Raw genomic sequence first — 25,033 nt, forward strand, 5'->3', positions numbered from 1 at the left:
CCGCCCCCCCAAATGCACCAGGCCGGGTGCCATTTGCCTCCTCCCCGTGCAACTGGAGACGGCCGGTCGGACATCCTCCTACCAAGCCCCTCTGGACTCCGGTGCCGGGGGTAACCTCATGGACCCGGCTCTGGTGGAACAACTTGGCCTGACCCCAGAATGTCTCCCCCGTGCCATCAACGGTTGGCTGCTGACCCACATCACCCACCGGACGCCACCACTTCATCTCACCGTCGCTGGAAACCATCATGAGGACATCAGCTTCCACATCTTCGCTGTCCCCGACACACCTCTGGTATTGGGTCAGTCCTGGCTGGTGCAACACAACCCCTCCGTGGACTGGACCACCGGAACCATCACGCAGTGGAGCCCCACCTGTGCACAGACCTGTCTTCTGGCTGGACAACCCACCACATCCACGCCTTCTATGCCTCCAGAGCCGCCTGACCTATCATCGGTCCCCTTGGACTACCATGATCTCAAGCAGGTGTTCAGTAAACACCTGGCCACGGACACTTTACCTCCCTATAGACCATACGACTGTGCTATTAACCTGTACCCGGGAGCCACCTTGCCCAACAGTTGCCTCTTCCACATCTCCAAACCCGAACGACAGGCTCTGGAGGAGTACATTTGAACAATAGTCATCACCCAAAGGTTTTGTTCAATACCATTAATGCGGTTATCAATACTCAGGCTACATTGGCCACTGAGGGCTCGGTTGCAAATTGCAATTTATTTCAGAGATATTTTATTGATAAAGTTTTGAATATTAGGCGAAACATTCCCATGTCCCCTCCCTTATGTACCACCTGTATCTCAGGTACGTCATATATTTGATTCCTTTACTCTGATCTCCCTGCACCAACTTAAAAAATTGGTCGCGCATCTCAAACCCACCACCTCTCCTCTGGACGTAGTCCCAGCCAGGATTATGAAGGAGGCTATCGATACGGTAGGGCCTACCTTGGTCAATCTCATCAACGGCTCTCTTAGCTCGAGGTTGGTTTCCACTGCCCTTAAGCATGCTGTAGTGAGACCCCTTCTGAAGAAAGTTAATCTCGATCCAGCTAACTTTCGCCCTATTTCTTTACTGCCTTTTTTAGCTAAAGTAATGGAAGTAGTTCTTACGCAGCTGCAGTCTCACCTTGAGGGTTTGGACATTGCTGACAAATTTCAGTCAGGTTTTAAGGCTCAACATAGTACAGAGTCTGCTCTGCTGAGGGTGAGCAGTGTCAGCAGTGTGCCCTTCAACGGAGAGGCAGGACCAGGGTTGTTATCAGATGAAACTGAATAATGAGACAGGCATCACATTTACAACCTGCCAAGCTGGAAATGTCAGTAAAAATCAGTCCCTGTTGACTCATCATACAGGGTCACCTCAGTTCTTTGACTTAGTTGGTCACCAAATTCAGCAATATGCAAAATATACCTTGATAAACAGTTCGTGAACTTGTAATTCTCAAATGTATTCATATTCACATGCAGAAAGAGCCAGTCTTTTATTTTAAACAGGCCTTTAATTATTACTCTAATAAGAATATTTCGACATATTTTAGTAAGAAAACTTCCTGAATTCATTTTTTGTTTTTGTTTTGTTTTTATTAGCTGTTGAGACAAACTCAAAACTTTCCCATGTTCACATGATATTATGATACTTTGTCCGGCTGAGCCGTTGTTAAGACCAGTTTCTTTCACCTCAGACTTTTAACGAAGGTTAAGCCTTTTTTATCCCGGGAAAATTTAGAAAAGGCAATCCATGCTTTTGTCACTTCGCGTCTAGATTATTGTAATGCGCTTTACGTTGGTATATCTCAGTTGCTGCTGAGGAAACACCAGCTGGTCCAAAATGCGACAGCTCGGCTTCTGTCCAACACTCCCAGGTTTGCCCACATTACTCCGGTTCTTCACACATTACACTGGCTGCCTGTACATTTTAGAATTGAGTTTAAGATTCTTTTATTTGTGTTCAAAGCTTTATACGGCCTTGCCCAACTTTACTTGGCTGATCTTTTATCTATTTATGTGCCACGCAGAGCCTTGCGCTCCTCTAAAAACCTATCTCTAGTGGTCCCACGGTCCCGATCCAAAAAAATGGGGTGACCGCGCATTTGCCGTTTATGGCCCTAGACTTTGGAACTCGCTACCGCTAGAGATTCGATCTACGACCGAGCTAGCGGTTTTTAAATTAAGATTAAAAACGCACCTTTTTAAACAAGCGTTCGATCTTTAATTTGTTTTATCTGCCGTTGAATGGCATCATGCACATGTTTTATATTTTATGATTATCTGGTTATTGTTTAGTAGTGCTTTGTCTGTTTTAGTATTGTTTTAGCGTATAGTTATCCTTATTCTGTGCAGCACTTTGGGCTCTGTGAGTTGTAAAGTGCTATATAAATGATGCTTATTATTATTATTATCAAGTAATGGCATTTGTTTGTGCTTTCCTTCCTTCTCATACCTTTCCTCAGATTCCTCTTCATCTTCTTAATGAGGTCCTTGTCATCCATTGCGCCATCCTCGTATGGTCTCTTCAGACCTAAGCCTAAGAGGGAGAGACACAGAGATGGACAAACAAACTGACTATTCAATCACTAGTTACTAAAGGTGTTTATATGAACGCAGGCACTAGTGTGAGACAGAAAGACAGGGAGGCAGAGTAGCAGAAAACAAATGATACATGGGAACAAATTCACAGAATAGACAGGCAAACCAGGAGAATAGGCAAGCAATGAGGGAGACATACTAATGCTCTGTTGCTACAGTACATGCACCTTAATCTGTTAATGCTCTAGCAATTTGCTATGCCAGTGTCATGAGGCACTGAAAGACCCGAGCTGATTTTCCATGAAAGTAATTTTGGAAATTTGCCCACTTAAGACCACATAGGATTTCTCTCATTTCCTTTCAGTGTTTCTCTAGTGCAAATAAAACATTCCTGCATAAAACATGCACAGTGGTGTCCAGGGGTGGCCCCAGCCATGCCCAGAATCTGGTTGGCCACTTCTGGTTGTAAATGTGTGCTTGTCAGTATTATTAAATGGAAAATGAAAAACAATAAGGAATAATTGCCTTATATACAATTAGTATTTTTTGGTGCTTTATAATTAATATTGGTCAAATTGATTTTTCCAGTTGTGTTGTTGTGGAGTACTTGACATGATTCTCCTCGGTGGGGGGAACGACTGTGCAGCAGCAGCAGCAATGTCCCCGGTCGGGAGAAAATAATGAGGGAAGCCAAAGTTAGCTAAACAAAGCACTATGTGTATCTCATTTCTACACACAAACAAAAAATCTGTTTGATTCCTAATAATGTCTGGTTTATAATTTCACAGAACTAGGGGGTTTAATTGAATTTTCACATGTATTTCAAATGTGTCACCCCTCTGAGTCTGTGCCCTAGCCTGGCCACCCCATCCAAAATTTTCTAAATTGGCCCCCGCTGCCGTGTCTTTAGCATGTCACTAGGGTCACACGTCACAGAGAAAAACAGCCAAGTATGAAATCAGAGCCTTATTATCAGTGTTAGCAATGTTAGTGTGTAAAAAAACACCTAATACTTTGAGAAAGGCCACGTGATATGTGAAAAGATTCAGTCTAACCCAGATACTGTAACTGAATCCAGGTATGTAGTGTCCATATGAAAATGGAGTACACAGACCAACAGCCGAGCTTTTATCCAAATTAACAGAGACACACTGAAAGATGGATCCATGCAGCCTAAAAGCCTGAAGAGAGACACAATCAGGCACATGCAGACACAGGCTGAAAGGCAGATGTGTGGGGGATGAAATGGATGAAAGACGGAGATACACACAGGCTAAGACAAGGGATAAGGGCTGAGCAAACAGACAGGTGGACAGATACACACCTTCTTTATCAGACCAAGGGTATTTCTGTGATGGTTTATGTGTGGGAAGAGGCTCCATCTCCAGCACCTTGTAGATCTGTCCGAATGCCATGAGTCTGAGAGCATGCTATTGAACACAACACACACACACACATTTACAGGAAAAGAGAGAAAAGCCGAGAAGATACATTCAAACTGTACAAAACAGGGTAAACTTGTACATGAACACCAAATCTTGACCAGCACAAAAAATTTCCATTTAAATGTCAATAACATCAGCAGATAGTCTAACCATTAAGTCCCAGTGTAAATTTATCATCCCCAATCTACACGAACAACCAAAAGGAAAGCCAGAGTGGTACACAGTGGCTCTGCTAATATCAATCCATCGGGGAAGTAGAGTGTCTCAGATATTCATGAGGCTCGGTGTAGCTCATTGACAGAACAGCTCCCTCTCTCCTATCTGCTCTTGTATCTGTTCCAATACAATTATCCCTATTGACATTCCAGCCCCGTTCAGGCTGCCTTCAAAGAAAATGGACGGCAGGATTCACTAAGCCGTGCAGCTCAGAGGCTGCCCTGCTCAGTTGAGTGTGTGTGTGAAGAGGGACACGACGGCACACATGCACAAAAGTGCATGCACACAGATACTGTCCTCAGGGTGTCAGCGATGGATTTACGGCTTGCAATGGCAGTACTTTCCCACACCAGTCATTAAAATGCAGCACCACACAGCTGTCTCTGAAGATGCACATGCATGCTCGCACAAGTTGGTGTGTATTTGTGTGCATGTAGATTGTGCGGCTGGAGTGGTGATGGGGTCTTTCTGTCTGGTAACAGGTGTATTGCTTACTGATTCCCACACACTGACAGCTCAGGGCAAATACAGCTGGGTGATAACAACAGTGTCTTTAAGCTGCAGTGTGTGTGTGAGTGTGTGAGTGTGTGTGTGTGTGCGCATACCTGTGCACTATAGGTAATAGCCTCAGCCTGCTGGTCGGTCATGTTGGTTAGTGCGTTTGTTGGCTCTTTCTCACATGGGTCATGTAAACCTGGGCCACCTGGGGGAAGTGACACACACACGAGTCAGTTGTCGTCACTCTATGTAGGGACAGTGGGGCTCAGTAACATTTAATTAGGGGTCACTGTCCCAATATCAGCGACAGTGGAAATCCTGACAATTAAAGCAGGTAAATCAAACTGGTCAGACTGGCTGAGCTTTTGAGACCAGTCTCTCAGTTATGAAGGTAAAAATACTCAACCTGTAATTGTGCCACACTGGTTTTACATTTAAATACAATCAGTAAATAAAGTGTGCACATTTTCCCTATATATTAAAGTTGTTCACACACATGGCTGTTTTCTCTTTTAAAATATATATTTAAAAAAATCTAAAGCTGGACCTTAATAAACCTGTCTGCAAGGACATCACCTGCTTTTGAATCCAAACTAAACTTACAAAGTTAACAAAAAAAAGCTAGGCTTTACAGAAACATACTTGTGGTTAATTGAATTTTTTCCCAAGGATACACAACATTTCATAAAGACACTCTTCAGCGGCTCCTAATTAAGATGTTCTTTTAATGGTGACCTGCCTCAAACAGCTGTGACATGCTGGGTCACTGACGCTGTCTCAACCTCTCTAACAGAAACAGCTCAAAAATGTGCCAAGCAGAACCTCATCTAGCTGTACTGAGTGTGTTCCTTAGCTACGCTCATTAGCAATAACAAGAATTTGCATGAAAATGCACATACTCTGCTCTGCTTTCTTGCTGAAAAATATTCATGCATATACTATGGCTCCATACATACCTGGTAGCAGGATGCCTGAGGCCAGACACTCCATGACTCGACGCAGGGCTTCCCCTGCCCCAAGAGGTCTGCTGCAGGTAGCAATCGCCTTCTCACAGATAAGCTCTAAGGGCTGCAAGAACACACACAACACAAAACAACACAATTGAACTTTAAACAATAAATAAAACAAGGATCTGTACCAATGAAAGCATTTATACTAACTAATACTGTAAGATGTGAAATTAAACTCACAGAGAAATTAAACTTGTGTAAGAAGTGTGGCCTGAAACTAGTAAGTATAAAAAAAAAATACCACCATCTGTTACTCAAATGTCATATTTGCATAATATATTTAGTGGATTTCTCACTGAACATAATCTGACTTTCTTGCCAACAAATTTAATACTTCAGTCAGATCTTAACAAGGCTATTTTATGGTGTCCATTCTTCACCAACATACAGTAACAGTTAGTTTCTGAATTAAATTTCAGCATAATCCTTCAGATTTAAATAAAGATGTCACTCGTCAATTACTGTTGACAAAAATCCTAATGTCACAATAAAATATAAGATGAACATGCAAACACATGTACAGTAAATACAGCAAAACACTCACCCATCCCTTAAGAGGTTCCCAGACGGGGTGTCTATTGCACATGTCTCTTAGTATCCTGAGAATGATAACGCAGGACTTGAGCCCATTCACTCGAGCCTGGGAAAGATAGAAGGGACAGAAGAGGAAAAGATGGAAGGAGGCAAGAGGGAAATTTAAACAGAAAGAGGGAGCAGGAGAACAAATTGAGCACAGGAGTATAGGTATTGCGTAAACACATACAGATAACTGTCCGCAGCAATCCACCAAGCTACAGCCATAATGAAGTCATTGTATTTGTCTGCAAGAGCTCCTCAGAGAGAGGGAATATTCTGAGCTATGTTTAAGGCCCTAAACATTTTGAATTTAGCTGACTAAACATGTTTTTTTTCTAAACATACTGTTCTTAATTTATTTTGAACTTTTGTCTCTGACACCTAATTCCTAAATCTGCACAACTTTTTGTAAGGTGAGTGAGTTGGGAGACAGATGGGGAAGGGTATGGGAAGGGAATCAAAGAGAAGCATGGACAAAGAATACAGAGCAGACAGGTTCAAATAACAGCCAAAAAACAAACAAACAAACAAACAAAAAAAAACAAGTATCAACCATTGCTTTTGTAGCCTTACGATACTTCTGACATTCAGCATTTTACCAGTTTAGTGGGTGGAGTGAAACATCATATACAGTAAACACTGTCATTTTTGTTGATGAAGTAAAACATCTTCCAAACTGAACTGGAAATCAGAGAGCTTACAAAACATACCTTTATCAGCCATATGCCTTTAAGTTAGTTTAAATGTGTGTGTTTGTCCCCCACACTTGCATCTATCCTTGATTAATCTAAACTGAGTGGGCATAACAAGCACCACAGTATTAGCTGACAGTGAGTATGCTCTCTCCAGGTGATTCGTCAGGCTACAATAAGCATCAGGCAGGAAGACAGGAAGTGAGTGGGTGCCGACCTGGAACCACTTGGCGTGTCGCAGCGCTGCCAGGGCCAACAGACATCTGTGTCTATCCAGCACCTCCCCCTCTTCCTCCTCAGCCTCCACTCTCTGCGCAGCAGCACCAAACACTGCCACAAAACAATAACAACCCAATATAGAGAACGTAAAACACACACACACATCATGTCTGAGTGTGTGTGTTTGAATTTTGCGTGTGTGAATGTATGCTGACACACATGAAACTGCGTGTCAGTGCACACATACGCACACACCTGCATGGATACTTTGGTACATACAAGGTGCTTTCCATGCCATTAAGTTGTTCCTCCTCTTGTAGAAAGTGTTCATTCTCCACAGTTCACAGATCAGCGATGAATACTCATAAAAGCTCCCCCACGCTTTAAACGGTGTGTCATTTTCAACACTGTGATCAATGTTCACTGCAACACACGGTGACATCCTGAGCACATAATAATATTGTTCCTCCTACACACGGATATGTTGAAAATTACACACACTATTCAGCAGTGATATTGAACATCTATCCATCACTGACAAATCAGTGAAAGGCAGAGTAACCAGGCTCACAAGGGAAGAAACAACTTTGTGGGATGGAGAGACCCCTCACAGACATACACCAAACAAATACCCAAGGAGTGTTTGATTTACTGCATATGAGCATTACTGAGGCATATCCAGTCATTTCACTGTGCCCAGCATCGTAAATCAATATTGCATTTATGTATTTAAAGAGGATTTCATTTATTTTGATCCAGTCAGCACCAGGCAGGGGTCAAAATAGGAGTTTTTTTTTCTTTCTGGATTACTTAAGGTGCACTTGATTTCACAGGCTTGTAGAAAAAAATGGTGCAGAGAAAGCAATTCAGCACTGAGCAAACACAGAATCAAGTGCCCCGAAAGTAGAACTGGAAAAAAAAAAATCTAAGCTAGTTTGACCCAGTCTGAGACAAACACAACACAGGAGGGATCAAGGCAGGGTTGAGTCGAAGCATCATGGTTGGCAAAAGAGGAGCATTCTTATATGCATATATATATATATATATACACATATATATATTAATATCTATACTGATTCATGCCACCCAACACACCAGCCTGGTTGAGTTACACATTAAAGAACCTTTTGGGTCTCTATATGATACACAGCTAGGTAGATTGTTTCCATCACCTTCCTGTAAAGAGAACATTTTTCACTCAAGAGGTATTAAACTGTAATTTCAAAAGTGCCTAATGTATAGCAGCATGAGAACACCTACATTATGCACAAACTCATCTGGCTGTTATTGCAGTGTAGCTCTTCCTCTTTCCAATGCATGCAGTAGCATGTATGTGTGTTTCTGTGTGATATTTAATGGTGTATCTCAAGGTCTACTAGTGGATCATTATAGTCTTTCTCTTCTTGCTTGTCCTCCCACTGTTCTCCTAAATGCTCTTCTGGCTGCTCCCTCACTCAGCGCTCTTCTTTTATCACCATCTCCTTCTGTGTTAATGACTCAGTTCTTGCCCTTGGCCTCATTTAAAAAAACTTCTCTTTGGTATCATGTCTTCTCTAATTTAATGTCACAGCACCCTGCCTCACTGTGTGGCCGCACAAAGAGCACACATGCATGCATCATACAGTATGTACATACACACGAGGAAACTTCTCATTTCATTTTCTATACCGCTTAGTCCCGAACGGGGTCGGGGGGCTGGAGCCAATCCCAGCCGGCAACGGGCCTGGACAGATCGCTGGTCCAGCGCAGGGCCACGAGGAAACTTATATTAAATAAACTATTTAACTGCATGTGCATATTTTTGTGAGATGTATAAAGTCAAAAACACTAACCTCAGTTCACATGGTGACTGATTAAACTGCCCAATCAAATTTCCAAGCACTATGTTAAATCAATATATTGATTACCTGTTCAAATCAGAAAGCACTATAGATCCATCTAACAGCATTCCAATAACTAGAGCTTACTGAAACATTGTGCACATTTGGGAATGACCTAATATGTGTGTACCGTGTTGCTGTGTGTGAGTTTCTACCATATGTCTTTCAGAGAGATTTTAGCTGTCTAATATGCCGCTAATAATGTTCTAACCAGGAGCAGTCACAGTTTTAATAGAAATGGTGTTGACACTGGACATTCCTTATGATGCACCTATTCATGTATAAAACTATGAGACCTTCCACATCCCTCAACCACCAATGGTGGTGGATGAAAAATGTGAAATAAGACATCTAGTGTGAAAGGTCTCTGTCAGGTACACACACACAAAACAAACTGTGTGCATGTCTTCCCCTCCTTGTGGTTGTGTGAATGTGTGTGCATGCCTGTGTGCTCGGTGCTTGGTGTGTATGAGGAGAGAAAATACAAGCAGTCTCCATCTCGCTGTGGCACGATGTATGGTTAACTTTTGTGCTATCTCTCATCTCTCTCTGAGACCTACGTGTCTGGTTGGATGGGAGCCAGAGGATGGAAGGGCAGCTTGGTTATTGATTGCGCTGGCCTGCTGGCCTTGCTTCTTTGTCCCACCTCCTGTAACTAATTATAACTAGGTCCTGCAGGTCCTGCTACCCATAAAAACAGGGTGGTGGTGGGGGGTTTGGTGGGCATAGAACACCAAACTGTTCCTACCTGTCTTGCCTTGCCCCAGCATCAGTAAATGAGGTCAAATGATTTGTTTAAGGGAAATAAAAGAGTACAGCATAAAAAATTTAAACCAAGTCTACAGAACATGTGTGTATTGGGGAGTGTCTTTTCATATTCCTGTGTTCCTACCTTCCTCATTCTTCGATTCCTGTTCTTCCTTGTCCTCCTCCACTTCTTCCTCCTCTCCTTCCTCACCATTCTCCACCACCTCCTCCTCCTCTTCTTCTTCCTCTTCCTCATCTTCCCTCATGGCCGGCGAGGTGAGGGTAATCTTAAGCGTGAGTTTGGGCTCTGTTGAGGCTCGTACCAAGATGGCTGCCTCGGGCAGGGAGCTGGTGACCTCATATTTCTCTTCTGTCAGCTTCTGTCATGTGTTAAACAGACATAGCTAAGCGGTCAGAGGCCAAGGCCAGGGTCACCGCATGACTCAGTACAGATAGAAAAGAAGAAGAAGCAAAAGATATCTGAGCCTGTTGCTGCTTCCAGATACTACAACAACATTACTGCATATGACAGAAGAAATATAAAGTGAAAAACATGCATGACAAAAAAAAAAAAGTGAGAGAAGCCAATAACCTTGCAGATCCTGTATCCACTGTATTTCTAATTTTGTGCCACAGGATGTTCTTGCAAGGGTATAGTAGGTACAAGATTTTTAAAATACAAAATCTACCTCTCCTACTCATGAAAGGCCAGGTGTGTATGGGCCCTTCAAAAGAAATCACTTTAGAAAAAAGGCATGAAACCTGAGAAATACTGAGGTAATTCAGTTAGCTTAATATTAAACCAGACTAACTGGATACAATACTGTAGCACAAAACCAACACTGATCATGACTGTCATATAGTCAAGTAAATTAATTACTGTATGTCGAGTTGTGAGGTGCATCTGATGAAGAGAAAGGAACTAGAACCATTTGATGTAGAAGATGACAGCTGGTTGACTCTTTAATCCACCATTTGAAACATGTTTACGTGTCTACATCTATCATTTCTCCAGATCACACATTCATTAGTGAAACTGTCCATGTGCACGGTGTTTTATTCAGCTCTCATTCTGAAGGAATCAATTGATGCTTGACTCTCAGGACCACGACATTCTGATGATAATGATCTGCACATCGGTGATGTGACACATACGTATGTGCTATAATGCTGATGTGTAAAAATTAATGGATTAACAATAACTACAGCATTAACATCACAGCAACAACCTGCCTCCCACCAAGACAATTAAATGAACACACACTCACAAAAGCAAACAAAGTCATGATTGACGATAAAGCCTCAATAAACAGAGGAGCTAAAACACATCATAAGTAATGGCCCTGAGTAGCCCTCTACAATGCTTTGCTACAGCATACAGCATTCCTACTTTGTTTGCAAAATTACTGTGTGTGAGAGTATTTACTTGTATTATTGTTGGGAAATAAATCTGCTCATACTCTAATATTAATATCCTGTCCAGGATATTAATGTAAGTCAATGGAACATTCTCCTAAGTGACAAAAACAAGTGTGTGTGTGTGTGTGTGTGTTTCTAGACCCATCTAGAGTTCATTTGGCTCTGATAAGAAATCAGAATCTCTGGTCACTGGGCCAAGACAGATTACCTCCCTGCACATACACAGAGCACCCACATGCACACACACAGGACTTAACTGCAAAGAGAATGAACACAGAAGACGTACAGGGACTAAATGTATTCATTGGTCTGGGTGAGGAGATTTTACTGCATTAGAAGTTACTGCTTAATACTCTCCCTCCTGACAGAGCTGCAATGCAAACGTTCAACTGGTTGCGACTATATACAGCAGATATAACAAGTTATTTACAGGGTTTACAATGTGTGGAAAAGTTTGATTCCTGCATTTTGTGTGCACTCTACACTATGTGTACTCTGTCAGTGTGTTTTGTATCCTGCATGTCAGGAGCTTCACTTCTGTGTCATGACTTGTTAATGAGGAAAAGTGACACTGATGAGAGTATTAACCACACATGACTCATACATACTAAAACACCTCTCAGCTTCTCACTTGGAGATATTGCTGTCTCTTGCCTACTTATATCAACACTCTCAATACTTCTCTCTACACTTACACAACTTATACAAACCCACACACAACAGTGAGAGTTAGCCAGTTCAAGCAGAAACGCTAATAAAATATGGACTCTGATCTGAATAGCTTGATTTCTCATATTGGTGCGGATTGTGCAGTAAAAATAGTATTCTGTTGGATTGAATTTGGCAGATCTGATGTCACCGAAGGTTTAATAAAAGGTGAAGATGCAACTGTGTGTATATGTCAGCGGCAGTGTGTAACAGAAAATACAAGAAAACAAACAAGAATCACGTCTGTATGCATGCATCTGTGTGGGTCTGTGTCTGTCTCTAACCTCTATCTGTGTGGGTAAATTGTGACAGACAGTGTCCAGCAGCGTCTGTGTGGGTTTGTCTCTGCACATCAGCACCAGCTCCAGGTCCATGTCGCCTTTGATCAGGAGGCCTTTGGCCACCAGGCCGATCCTCATCACTCCACACAGCACACCGCCACTGCTGGACTCCCTGTTTTTAAAGACAGAATACACAGTATGTAACGTTTGCAACTTACAGGGAAGGGTGTAAGGACATAACACTTTTTGGTTTAGAGCTGAAAAACTCAAAAGCTGAACTATACAGTATGCTTAGCCTTTAGGGGGTTAACAAAATATAAAAATCCAAAAAGAAAATCACTGTGTCAGTGTATGGATTTATCACATTATTGTTATCACTCCTATATCTCACTCAATTCTAATGATATTTTTTGACAGATTGAATAAATCAAATTACCCATCGGGCAGTAGGTCCACCCAAAATGAGCTGCCAACTTTGTTTACCCAGCATAATACCAGAATTTAAAGCAAACAATATCTTAATATAAATGAATAGTTTATGTAATCACTGGTAAAATACAAAGCACCAGTTAACATAAAAAGAATCCTGAAGATATCTGAGCACTGTGTCCTGAGACTGGTTAAGGTTCATCCTCTGGTGCCTGGGACTGAATCCCTGCAGACTTTTCTCACGTCCCTACTCTGTCTGATCTCCTTTTCAGACTGTCAGATGAGATGAAAACTACTGAACAAACATGGACTACACACTTTATGAGAGAAATAGTTGTTAAATAACTTGATCCATTTATCAAACAAGTCTGGTGCCTGTGAAAAGCTTTATAACGCTTTGTTTTATATTTTTCAAAAATTAAAGGAGTAGTTCAGCATTTTGGAACAAAGGCTCATTCACTTTTTTGTGAGAGTTAGGTGACATAAAGTCCCATCTGGCAACTCACTGTTCCCAGATAACAACAGGTCAAAACAAAAACATAAAATCACAACAAAATTTTATACTTTGTTTGTTGTGAGGATTAAATACATGAAATATTACATGTTAAGTATTAAGTATGTGGTTTTATCGCCTATGGACAGACAGGAGAACGGTATTGAGCTTTTCATATACACATATATGCTGTCCACTGCATCCTACAGCATCACCTCATGTTTTTGACATTTCATAGTCTAAATCAGGGGTCCCCAACCCTCGTTTCCTGGACCGGTCCGTGGATCATTTGGTAACGGGTCGCAAAGAAAAAATTTAGTGGTTAAATTTATAGTTATTTTTCTTTCATTGGTCTTCTGGATCTTATTTTGAACAACGACACACCATTTCATGCATCAGTGACACAAGCTAACCCTTGGAAAAAAAATGAAACAAAAACAAAATTCACTGGAGAGCTTTCTCGGGAAGGAACGAACAAACGATGGGACAGCAGAAGGGTCACAGAATGCCAGCAAAAAGAAAGCTGCATTTAAAACAAAATACCACGATTCCTACCTAAGTTACGGGTTCATCGCAACAGGTGATACACAAGCTCCACACCCGCTATGCATAATTTGCGGTGACCAACTAGCTAATGAAGCCATGAAATCCTCAAAACTGTTTCGCCACATTGAGACAAAACACCCTGCGTTAAAAGACAAACCCTTGGAATTTTTTTCTAGTTGCAGGGAAACAAGCCCAGGGCTCCCACTGACTCAGCATTATGGTGAGTTGATATTATAGTGTAGAATTATTGTAATTGCCTAATATAAAGTGTAATTGTTGCATTCAGATTACATACTATGAACTGACAAAGGTTTTTGTCATTGGAACCCCTGCGCCTCTACCTGGTCCGCGGAAAAATTTTCATGCATGAAACTGGTCCCTGGTACAAAAAAGGTTGGGGGCTGCTGGCCTAAATAATGAATCCATTTATTGACAAAAATGGTAAAATATTAAGCAATAAGATAGCTATTCATTGCTGCTACAGCACCTGTAGCTGTCATTGGAATCCTCAGTTTCATCACTGGGCTCTTCGCCTGGGTCATCCTCTGTGCTGTCTGCTGGTTGGCTGTCGACCTGGCTGTGGACGTCGTCACTGCTCTGATCCAGCCAATCAGAGACATGTTTGAGGGCGCACTCGACAGTGGAAACCAGTGTCTGGACAGCCTCTAGCTCTTGTGAGGAGGGGTAGATGGTGGAGTGTTTTGCCATAACGTGGCGATCATCATTACTAAAGGAACGAAAGGACCTCTGAAAGGGAGAGGAGAGTGAAACATAACATAGAATTGGAAATCAAATTTTGCTTATTGTGATAAAAATCGACTGGGAACACTACAACATAGGGAAGCACATATACTGTACACAAACATACATGACAACCCTCTCTTCCTGTCTTTGTCTACAGCACCACTGGAGAGAGGTTTTCAACTACAGACTGAGCTTTGATCCATCAGATTGAGCTTTGGTGTCCCTGATGGGGGCGGACGTGTCTCCATCACAGCCTCAGTATTAAAAGCACTAACATACACCCCTGATAGTAAAAAAAAAAAAAAAACCACATAAAGATAAACACATAAAGACTCACTCTGCCACTTACTGTCCCACCAAGTGCTTTTCTGTGTTTTGTGCATGATTTATTTTCTTTGATGTGTTGCTTTCACATAGACAGGACATGCATCTCTTTTATGAAATAAATCAATTCTTAACACAGTGACAGCTCCCATGAAGTGGAACTGACCCTGAAATGCATGCATGCTCACGTGCATGTATATCCAGGTAGCTGAAAATTCATCTGAGCACCATCCCCATATCGTCTCCACCTGTCCTAATTTAATCAGACAGTGTGTGGCCATGGGAATTCATGTCAGCTCTTCAGCCTTTCTCATTTGTACTCTCTAGGAGGTGCAAGGAGGAAAACCATGGAAGGAAGAGATCAGGTGGGAGGCATCATACAGCCGTAGCACAGATGACAGAGGATAAACGGGGGCATCCAACAGAAGCCATGAAGAACAAAGGGCGGTCAGTAGAACAGGGCTGGAGGAACACTAGTAAAGAATAATTTAAATAGACAAAAAGCAGCTGTGTGAGGGAATTATTAAAGCAGAGGTGAAGATGAAGGAGAGGAGATGTAACTGAGGTTTTGTGAATCTAATTCTGCAGTTAACATCACCCAGATAGGTCCCTGATCTTACACACAGTAGGACGAAAGCACCTTGTAAACTTTATCATCTGTTCATTTGTTTTTTTACAGCATGTTCAATGGAGACACTTTTCTTAGTTAAGCATCTGACTATAAGGTATTAACTAATCTAATTTAAATGTAAAATGGAACAATGAACCTAAGTGGCTAAGTAAGGAACAGATGATGGGATAACCGTTTGAAAACATAATGCATTATATTTATTATCAAAACATAACATTTCCTGCAATATACACGATGTAAATTCTCTGGGGCAACTGTATATTTAATAACAAAAATATAAAAATATCAAGATATTATATCTGAGCAAACCAATTAAGATTACAAGCTACTGTTTACACATCATTGCTTGGTAAGCTGAAACTGAGGGATGAGGCTCATTTTTAATCATTAGAGGTTGTCATATTGTGCTGGGGAGCTGGAGGTGCATAACCCAGTTCAACATAAGGAGGCTACTCTCAACAAGCTGCAAAGTAGACCCGCTTATCTGTGAGACCCAGATTTTCCTTTATCCACTGCACACATACACACATCTACTCAAAGAGAATCACACATTGGACATGATAAACAACCCATAAACACAGACATGCATGCACACAAATGAAGGAGAGATGACATTTTCGCAGAAGTATGGATAGCGTGGTTTGAGCTCTCCTATCAATCTACTTGAAATCCACACACACAGACGCACTTCATCCCATTCCTAATTGAACTGGTGACATTCTCTTTCACCAGAGTGAGCGAGATAAGGCCATTAACAGAATGGAGGACAAGCGCTGCAAAATAACTACAGCCTCACTGCCTGTGTAGCTCAGTATGTAGAGTGTGGCACCAACATTTGGCAGGGTCAGATGCTCCATTGCCACTGGGACTCAACTGTGTTTCTCAAACACTTTGCCAAAGCAAACTGGAATGACACAGAGCAAATGCAGATACCTGGAATGAATCTATGCAGTCTGTTTCCTTTACATGAACATATCTTATCTGGATCAATGTTACAATCATGTCTTTGCTTGACATTTTCAGGCAGTCAGTACCTTAGGGTGCCTTAAAATACTGTATTATGAGGCATCTGTCATAAGGTTTCCATTGCCCTAATGCATAAATGATTATTTGTTTGTCAAAAAAGAATAAATGATGACTAATGACTGAAGATATGAAAATAAACTGATAAATAACTGATTAGTCAGAATGATCAATAATGAAAAGCTATAGTTTTGAAAACTGGGGGAAACTGTCTGTGTACGTACAGTATGTAGTATATTTGAACATGGCTTTGAGTTTCTTCATAGCCTATTTAGTTTATCCTAATTACTTTAATTCAGTCTTCATATTCTATTTATTCTGAGTTTATTCTACTTTTATTCTATTTAGTTTCTTAAATGGTATGGGCACTCAATATTAGGAGAAAGAGAAACAGTATTTCAATTTTTCCTGCATATATAATGAATTGACAATAAAAAAATCTTGCTTTTGATCTTGATGTGCATGTGTATCTGCATGTATGTGTAAAATGTACCTGTGTGCTTTCTCAGAGCAATGTTTAACAGACCCAACAGTTGCAGATTTTATGAGCTGTCGCTAATGGGAGCTTCTGCAGCCATAAACCACTATGCAAAAAGATGTCTATTGAGTGTGTGTGTGTGTGTGTGTGTTTCGGTACCACTCGACCATGGAGGAGAAGCTGCCCAGCCGCTCCAATCACCATGTAAATCAGCGCTGTTAAGGAGGACTCACTGACAGGAATCGACCCCCTAGGCCAGAGGGTATGCCCAGATGGTGTTGTAGACATTTAGACATGATAAATAAGCTACTGTGGACAAGAGAGGAGTATGATGTAGGAATTCATGGTTTCATACCAGTTTGAAAGACTGAGCAAAAATTTCATTGTAACTGTAAAAACTAAATGCTTTACTCTCCGTTTGTAATGTCCCTCAAATCCAATGGAGCAAAAAAAAAAAGAACTGCTCGAGATCATTGCAGACTTTGTTCCACTTGCCGTAGCAGGTTGACAGGTGAGTCAAAGCAGTTAAAAAATCCTTAGCATCTCCCAGAAAAAAAAGGCATTTCTATGGTATCAGTATAAATTCTGCAAGTGCTTTGTGTTGAAGCACCTTAAGTCTCTCTCATGCCCTCTTCATCCTAACCTGCCATCTATGAGGGGCTTCAACACTCACACACAAAGACGCACACTCAGTCTGTTACACTCTGTTGGGGTGGACCTGATAAAGTGGCCGGTGAGTGTACATGCATATCATTACTAAGTAACAAAATAAATTGAAATTTAAAAACATATAAACACTATTTTAGCCCAGTGTGAAATGAAAACGTGGCCACACGCCTACAGTACATTTTGGCATAGCAGCGTGCCATCCAGGTTAGACAGTGTGCTTTCACAGGCTTAGCATGAACTTAACATCTAGCTCCAAAGCAAATGATTCCCCCTAAGGCTCAGAAATCCAAAACAACTGATAACTTTGTGAAAATCCAAAATTGAAATAAACGAATCACATAAAACTGTACAACTGAAGCAAGAAAACAAAAAAAAAAAAAAAACCCTGGTGTCTAAGATTCTTCCCTTCTACCAAGTAATCAGACACAGACATGTACATATTTAATTGTTTGCTGTCATGTGTCTGCCAGCCACCAACACAGTATAGATACTGTATATTCAAACGCCACTGTGGCACAATGCTTTTAGAATGCACACTTATCAATTACCAGCCATTTCACGGTCCAGTGAGACCAACTGGCTAGTAGGCCCATGTTATGTAACCACATTACACAGCATTTACAGCTCCCTGTGAAGCAAGCTAACGTGCACAAACAACACAAGAAAGCTGTATCATAGTAAATTCCATCAAATATATTAAAACAGATGTCAATTTCAGTGAGGCTCAAGTGGTTAAATAAAGGATTAATAAAAAAAAAAAAAATTCATGCACACTAGACATGAAAGTTATGAAAGACATATGCTCACAAAGCTCACACAATGAACTGCACACAGTGTCTTCCATACTGTACACACACAGACTGTATCAGTGGCCTCTCCATTGCAGCCTCTCAGACTCTTACTGTCTCATTCCTCTCGGCTACAACTTACGTGATCCAGTGCCTAGGACAAGACTGAAACCATATCAGTGTGATTGGAGGAATCCTCTATACCAGTGTTTTTTCACAAAAATACAAAAATCTATCACCTACCTATTGAATTTAGAGCGCCTTTTAAGAGCACTATTATTTGTGTGTGTTTAGGCAGTATTCTGGAGGAGATGTTTGTGTGTGCTCTTACTTTTAATAAGTCATGTACCTAAAGTGCATGCAGAGTGCTTTGACAACAGCACACCCTACGTGATACTGTGAAGAGAAAATGAGGAAAAGGAGAAGAGGATGTGGACAAACAATGGGAGAGAGACGGGCACAAAGAAAAGCTGGATGTTAATATTTTTCACCAGCTTCAGTAAAAACAAGGGTTTGTTTGTAATAAAGCTGACAACACAAGCCATAACAACCACATAGTAAAACCCAGAAAAACAAATCATCGACTATAAATACCAGGCAAAACGATTTAAAGAGTGGTGTTCGAGAAAACGTCACGACTCTTTAGCTCGACATGAAACCGAGAAGAGTCGAGGGAGAAGAGGAAATTCAAAAACTTCAGAAATCCATCACAAAATAGTCTAGGAGTGATGGGACAAGCAACATAAGGAAAAAAGAAAAGACGTCTCAGTGTGTTCTCTGTAACATTCAGCAGCTGAGGGGGAGACGGCATTAAAATTCATCCTGTGATTTATTTGCACTTTGCTTGGCAGGCTGGCACTGAGCTATCCTGTTTTATTGTGCGTTCTCTTTCTCGCTGTCTTTCAAATTACCACAAGAGCACAATTGCACACACATTTAACCAACGGCAGGGTATGCATACCACAAAATATATAAGCAAAAATCACACTCAGAGCTGCCTGATCTAGCAGCAAAACCACAAACAGACTGCCCATGTCAAGCTGGACTAACAACAAGCCTGTCTTGTTTTAACAGGGATGATAATTCCCTAATTCTTCTCTCATCAATCAAGCCTCCCCAAACAACACTACCCAGGCTACTTTGCACTAAAGAAATGGATAAAAAAAAAAAAAATTGTGCCTTTTGCTCCCGGTAGCAGGGTTTAAAAGGTTTATTGCCAGCCTATAAAATATTATGACTGGACTGCTGAAAGCAGATGAGCTGACATTGCACTGTTTCCGGGCATACTATTACCGTGTTGAGTATGGGAATGTCTACATGAGGGAAAATACAGAATACAATAAAACAAACATAAAATGATGTCAGGTAGAAGAGCAGGAAAATGTTCTGATGAAATATGTGCTTCTGTTTCGACAAAGGCTTTTAAAACCTTACAGGCAATTTGGCTAGGTCTCCCATTAACTGTACATTTACATTCAACGCAGTACGAGAAGTGAAACCATAACATTGTTAAAAGTTTCCACCTGTCAGCTTCTGCAGTATAACCCTAAAAAATAGAGGAGTGAACTAATGATGCAACGCACAAGGACCGAGCTGTGCAACAAGCAGACACAGTGTAAAATAACCAACTCAAAATGTGTCGTGTGTGTGTGTAGGTTAAAAGAAAGATAAAGCAGATAAATAATGAGTATATGTATTCATTTGATGCAGTAAGCTCAGAGGAGCACTGACAAAGAAGCAGTTTGGCGAATTATGCAACCTTTGCCAAGGTCACCCAGAGAATTTGCTGCATCAATATAATTCAAGACTAATCACAGTACACACACACACACACACACACACACACACACACTAGTCTCATTACCCTTGGTTATTTATGACCTCAACCATGTGTCCCCTTCTGCAATGTCCAACCTCAGCACCTTCAGCAACATCTTGTTTTCTTTCAATCTTGCTCAGTCATTTATTTTTCTCCTCCCGCTCCTCCTTTCCTTTCTTCTCTCCTCCTCCTTTCATACTTCCACCCTCCCCTATGCACGATCTTCCACTCTCTTCCTTTTCATGCTCATTTCTTCTCCTTCGTTCTCTTGTTCTAGTTTTTAATAATTCATCTTCTGCCGTGCTCCCCCCTTGGGGAAAAGCTCCCACTGTCACAGGCCGAGACCATTAATCAATTCCTCCTCTCTCTCTTTCTCTTTCTCCCCACCTCCACCTCTCTGAGCTCTTTCTCTGCCCCCTTTCGCTCATCCACTTTTCCACTCTTTACTTCTCTTTTTTTCATTTTCTTTCCGCTTTTCATCTCTTGTCCATCATTTATGTTTTTCTGGTCCTCTCTTATCTGCCCACACTTGTCATTCTCTCCCTTCGATGCTCTCTTTGATCTTTGGAGCCGTCCCCTTCTCCTCTTAACCAACACAGCTGCTCTTTTTACTGCATCTTTTTCCTCATGCCTCTTATACTATCACATTAGTCCAGTTTCTACACTCACTCAACATCAGTGACTAGAGCATTGAAAATTCATCAGCTATCCATCTTATTTAACATATAACAAAAGAATTTAACACACTCACTTCATACATAATTACTAGCTGTCCCACTACAAACTAGTAATATACACTGATGAGCCAAAATATTATGATCACTCCTGCCTAATGAGCTGCTGGTCCTTCATGTGATGCTAAAAGAGCTCCAACCCGCTGAGTCACGTACAGTACAATACCTCTGAAAGTCCCCGGTGGTATCTGGACACAAGACATTAGCAGCAGATCCTTTAAGTCCAGTGGGTTGCAAGGTGGATCCATTGCTACAAGATAATCAACGTTATTTGCTTCACATGTGAGTGGTCATAATGTTTTGGCTCACTGGTGTAAAGACATGAACAAATTCAGTGTTACTAGATCAAGAGAACAATTAGGAGAACTTGAAAAAAGAAGAACACCCTGAAAACCTAATGAAACTGATCCTCCTGATTATGATTACAACCAAACGTCCTCCTCTTTTCCCAATGATAAAGTTCTCATATTTTCTGTACTTCCCAAAATGCAAAGCTATGCACTCCCACGTGCACCAGCTCTTATCAAATATACGCATCTCTCTCTGACACACCCACGCTCTGTTGTAATGTCTAGAACGAGCTATCAGATTGAACTCTTGACACCCCACATCCTGGAGGCTGTGTCCTTACTCGACTGTGATTAATCCACATGCATCCTTGTGCACAACTGTACACAGGCATACACACAAGAGCACCTATAGTCCAAGAGCATATTACCATGCCTGCAGGAGGAGTGGTCACGCGTTTCCTTCCTTCTGACGCCCGCTCGCTGGAGTTGCTGGGCCCGTGGTGGGGTGCAGAAGCAAGCTTATCGGTCAGGATGTTGCTGTGATGCCGTTTCCGCTCTTCATGTGCTCTTCTGTCACTGTGGCCACCACTCTATGACAGGTTGCACCTCTAAGTGATGGAGAAATAAACAGAAGACAGAGAGGTGAAGGAGAATGGATGAAAAGTTGACCAGTGCAGCCAAAAAGAAATGCACATTTAGAAAATTATTAAATGCATAATGTAACAAAATACTTTAAAAACAAGAAGAAGACAGATAAGAAAACAGTGGTGTGAACATCATCAACCTCCATTACACTCATCCTTCATCACTCTAACTCTTCAGAACCCGACTCTACCTGTGTAACACTCTCACGCACCCGCACACTCGCAGTTTTCTCAGTGGGGGGTCAGTTCCTGCTCTTGAGTAAAAGATCTGACAGAATGGTTGATCAACCACTGTCGTGACAGACATATAGCTGGACATACACTTGCACACAGACAGACCTTCATTCATTTTTCATGTGCTGGCAGGGGTCTGAGGGAGGGGGATGTAATACAAACATATACTTGTGTTCATACACTAGGTTACACACTTAAACCTAACACACCCTTCTCCATTCAATCGCAGACACACAGTGTGTATGTGTGAACAGACATGCAAAGTAGGTGAGTAATGATGCTAACCTTATTTTTCCTTGGTTTTTATTCCTTTTGGTTAACAAAAACAGAGGTGACAGTAAAGTAATAGTAAAACAAAAATAAAATAATATATATATACTACATATATATATATATACACATATAGAGGCTGAGGCTCTGTACAAACATAGAACTAAGACCAATAAATAATTCAGTGCCAGTAAACCATCTTTACAGTGTTCCATGTCAACTACAATGACTTCATAAAACGTAAACGGAAGTTGCTTTTACCTTGAGCTCATCATAGGGTTTCGTAGATTTTACTAAACATCTGGTGTTGCTATGGAAACACATGCCAGTTTTATTAGTGCAGCGAAATCCGAGGTTAACAGATAAACAACGTTCCTATTCACAACTTGAAATGTCAACAGTATCACCAGTGACGGTACACAGACACATCTGGTCACGCTCAAACCAGAGCAATGACATTTACAAACCTGTGCATGTCTGTGTGTGTTCACACAAGAGTGTACGTGTTAATTTCTCAAAGGTCTGCCCAAATTCCAAAGTTGCAAGTTCAAACAGGCGTGGGAAGATGAAGTAGTGTTAATTTCATGATTGAACAATTATGAAAAAATACACTCATTCACAAACTTGTCCATGATAAAGCTGAAACGATGACAAGGCAAAAACAGAACAACAGAGATAAGATTGGACTGGAAAATAAAAGACTTAAATGGATGATAATAACATTTTGCATGGTAGCAAACATAAGCTGATACTAGAATCTATGTCACTGTCGAGCTGAAGAAGAAACGTGTGACTGTCTAGAGCAAAGTTTTTGTTGGCAAGACAGATACAAAATAAAATGTTTTTATTAACTAAATTTGATTAAAATCTAGTAAAGAGTAAATCTGACTTTTGCCCTCAGGACTAAATTGTAATACATTTTAAACTAGAATTACAGCTTTGTGGTTGTATGCCTCTGCCAACCAGTCAGATTCATAGGAATGGGTCACCGATCATGACCTTTGCCCTCTGACCACCAAAATCTAGCCAGTTCCTCCTTGAGTCCAAGTGGATGTTTGTACCAAATTTGATAAAATTCCCTCAAGGCGTTCCTGAGATAGCGTGTCTATAAGAAGGGGATGAAAACATAATGCCTCCGGCCACAGCTGCCAAAATTAACACCAGTGTCAGAGTCTCATTACTGGATTTGAATTTTATTAGCACAATCCATAATCTATAACAAATTAGACAACATTACACTAATAAACAAGTCCACTGCAGACACCAGGCTATCTTTAATCTGTTATCTTACACTCTGGCTGATAAATAACAATGTTTCTCATGTGTTATGTATCTCATCACCCTAAGAATACATATATCCAGGGCTCTATCTGGGTGCTGCCGGTAGATACAGAAGATAAACATGGAGAAGGCCTGCTTGGGGATTAAATTGTGATGATGCTGCAGCCTGTCAGTGAAAGCTCAGTGGGACCCAGGGAGAACGGGAACAAGAGAGGGAGGGATAGAGTGAGTAGTTAGAGAAAAGACAGGGAGAAAATTTGAGAGACGCGAGCATCAACAGGAACAAATTGGACAAGTGGCCAAAAAGGCAAAGAGCGAACCATTAAGAATAGAATACAAAGTGGTGCAAGGGGACGCAGGGTAATTGGATAAACAACAAGGCCAGATACTGAGCTGGACCGTGGAGCAAACAGACTCTACCAGAGGCTGCCCCTCATTTTCTCTGCAGCTCTCCCTCTCTAAGCCACAGGCCACTAGCCTGCCACACTGACAATTACCTCTTCAACACACCTGGCAGTGACAACATCTGGGCCCATGCACTTGTGTTTTGCCGGTTACCTTACAGCCAGCATTCTCTGCTAGAGGGAGGTAAGCTCTCTTCAAACACAGCTAGACCACTTATGATCATATGCACATGATTATAGTGCATACACACAAACACAGACACCCTTCCAAGAAGCATAATAACAATGTACCAGTCCCCATTCGATTCTCATTATCAGAGCAATTCAGTGATGAACAAAAACACCAATACACTCCCTTTGTTTCTCTCTCATGGCACTTTCCTTCTCATTTTCCTTTAATTAAAATTAAGAGAAATGAAAAATTAAACATACATTACAGCTTCAAGACATAATAAAAGAAAATACAACACTGTCAGACCAAAGATTAAATAAAACTTGGATCTGGAGAACATGTGCCCTATCCGCCTCCAACTGGGACTGAGGACGACAAAGGGGGACCATGTTGCTCACGTGCACGACTGCGTGTTGCCTGTGCAAGCTGCCTGTTTGTTCCTAAAGTCTCCTGTGGGTTCCCTGGGTTCATACTGACCAGTTATTACATTTCTCTCTGCATCCAGCCTCCATTTCTTGTTTGTGAGCCTCCCACCAGCATCCATTCACCATTTTTCCTCTCCTCTCTCCTTCACACCATCCTGGCGGCTCATTAATGTGTGATTGTGTGTTTTAGTCTGGGGGGGGCTGGCAGAAGCCCTGCCTCATTAACGCTGGTGGTGGCTTGTGTGCACACACAGACTTTCACATGCTCAAACACACACACGCACAGACGCCACCACCCTCACCTCAATTTGATTCCACAGTTACTGAATATATTTCTCCTAGAAGTTTATGCACAGGGGAAAACACACCTGCGCTATGTCCTTCCTGTGCCACCAGA

General features: G+C 41.4%; 1 protein-coding gene across 1 annotated transcript in view; it reads right to left on the bottom strand.

Annotated features, from left to right (window-relative positions):
- Window positions 1-25,033, bottom strand: part of strbp (spermatid perinuclear RNA binding protein) — a 77,462-nt gene that overhangs the window by 13,757 nt on the left and 38,672 nt on the right. The window contains 10 exon segments of the mRNA XM_020605984.1: window positions 2,462-2,545; window positions 3,872-3,977; window positions 4,814-4,911; window positions 5,663-5,774; window positions 6,261-6,356; window positions 7,202-7,314; window positions 9,976-10,210; window positions 12,242-12,410; window positions 14,194-14,453; window positions 21,635-21,814. Coding sequence (XP_020461640.1) covers window positions 2,462-2,545; window positions 3,872-3,977; window positions 4,814-4,911; window positions 5,663-5,774; window positions 6,261-6,356; window positions 7,202-7,314; window positions 9,976-10,210; window positions 12,242-12,410; window positions 14,194-14,453; window positions 21,635-21,637 — 1,276 coding nt within the window. The 5' untranslated portion in view covers window positions 21,638-21,814.

The sequence above is a fragment of the Monopterus albus genome, unplaced genomic scaffold (assembly GCF_001952655.1).
Source record: "Monopterus albus unplaced genomic scaffold, M_albus_1.0 scaffold75.1, whole genome shotgun sequence".
Classification (NCBI taxonomy): Eukaryota; Metazoa; Chordata; class Actinopteri; order Synbranchiformes; family Synbranchidae; genus Monopterus; species Monopterus albus.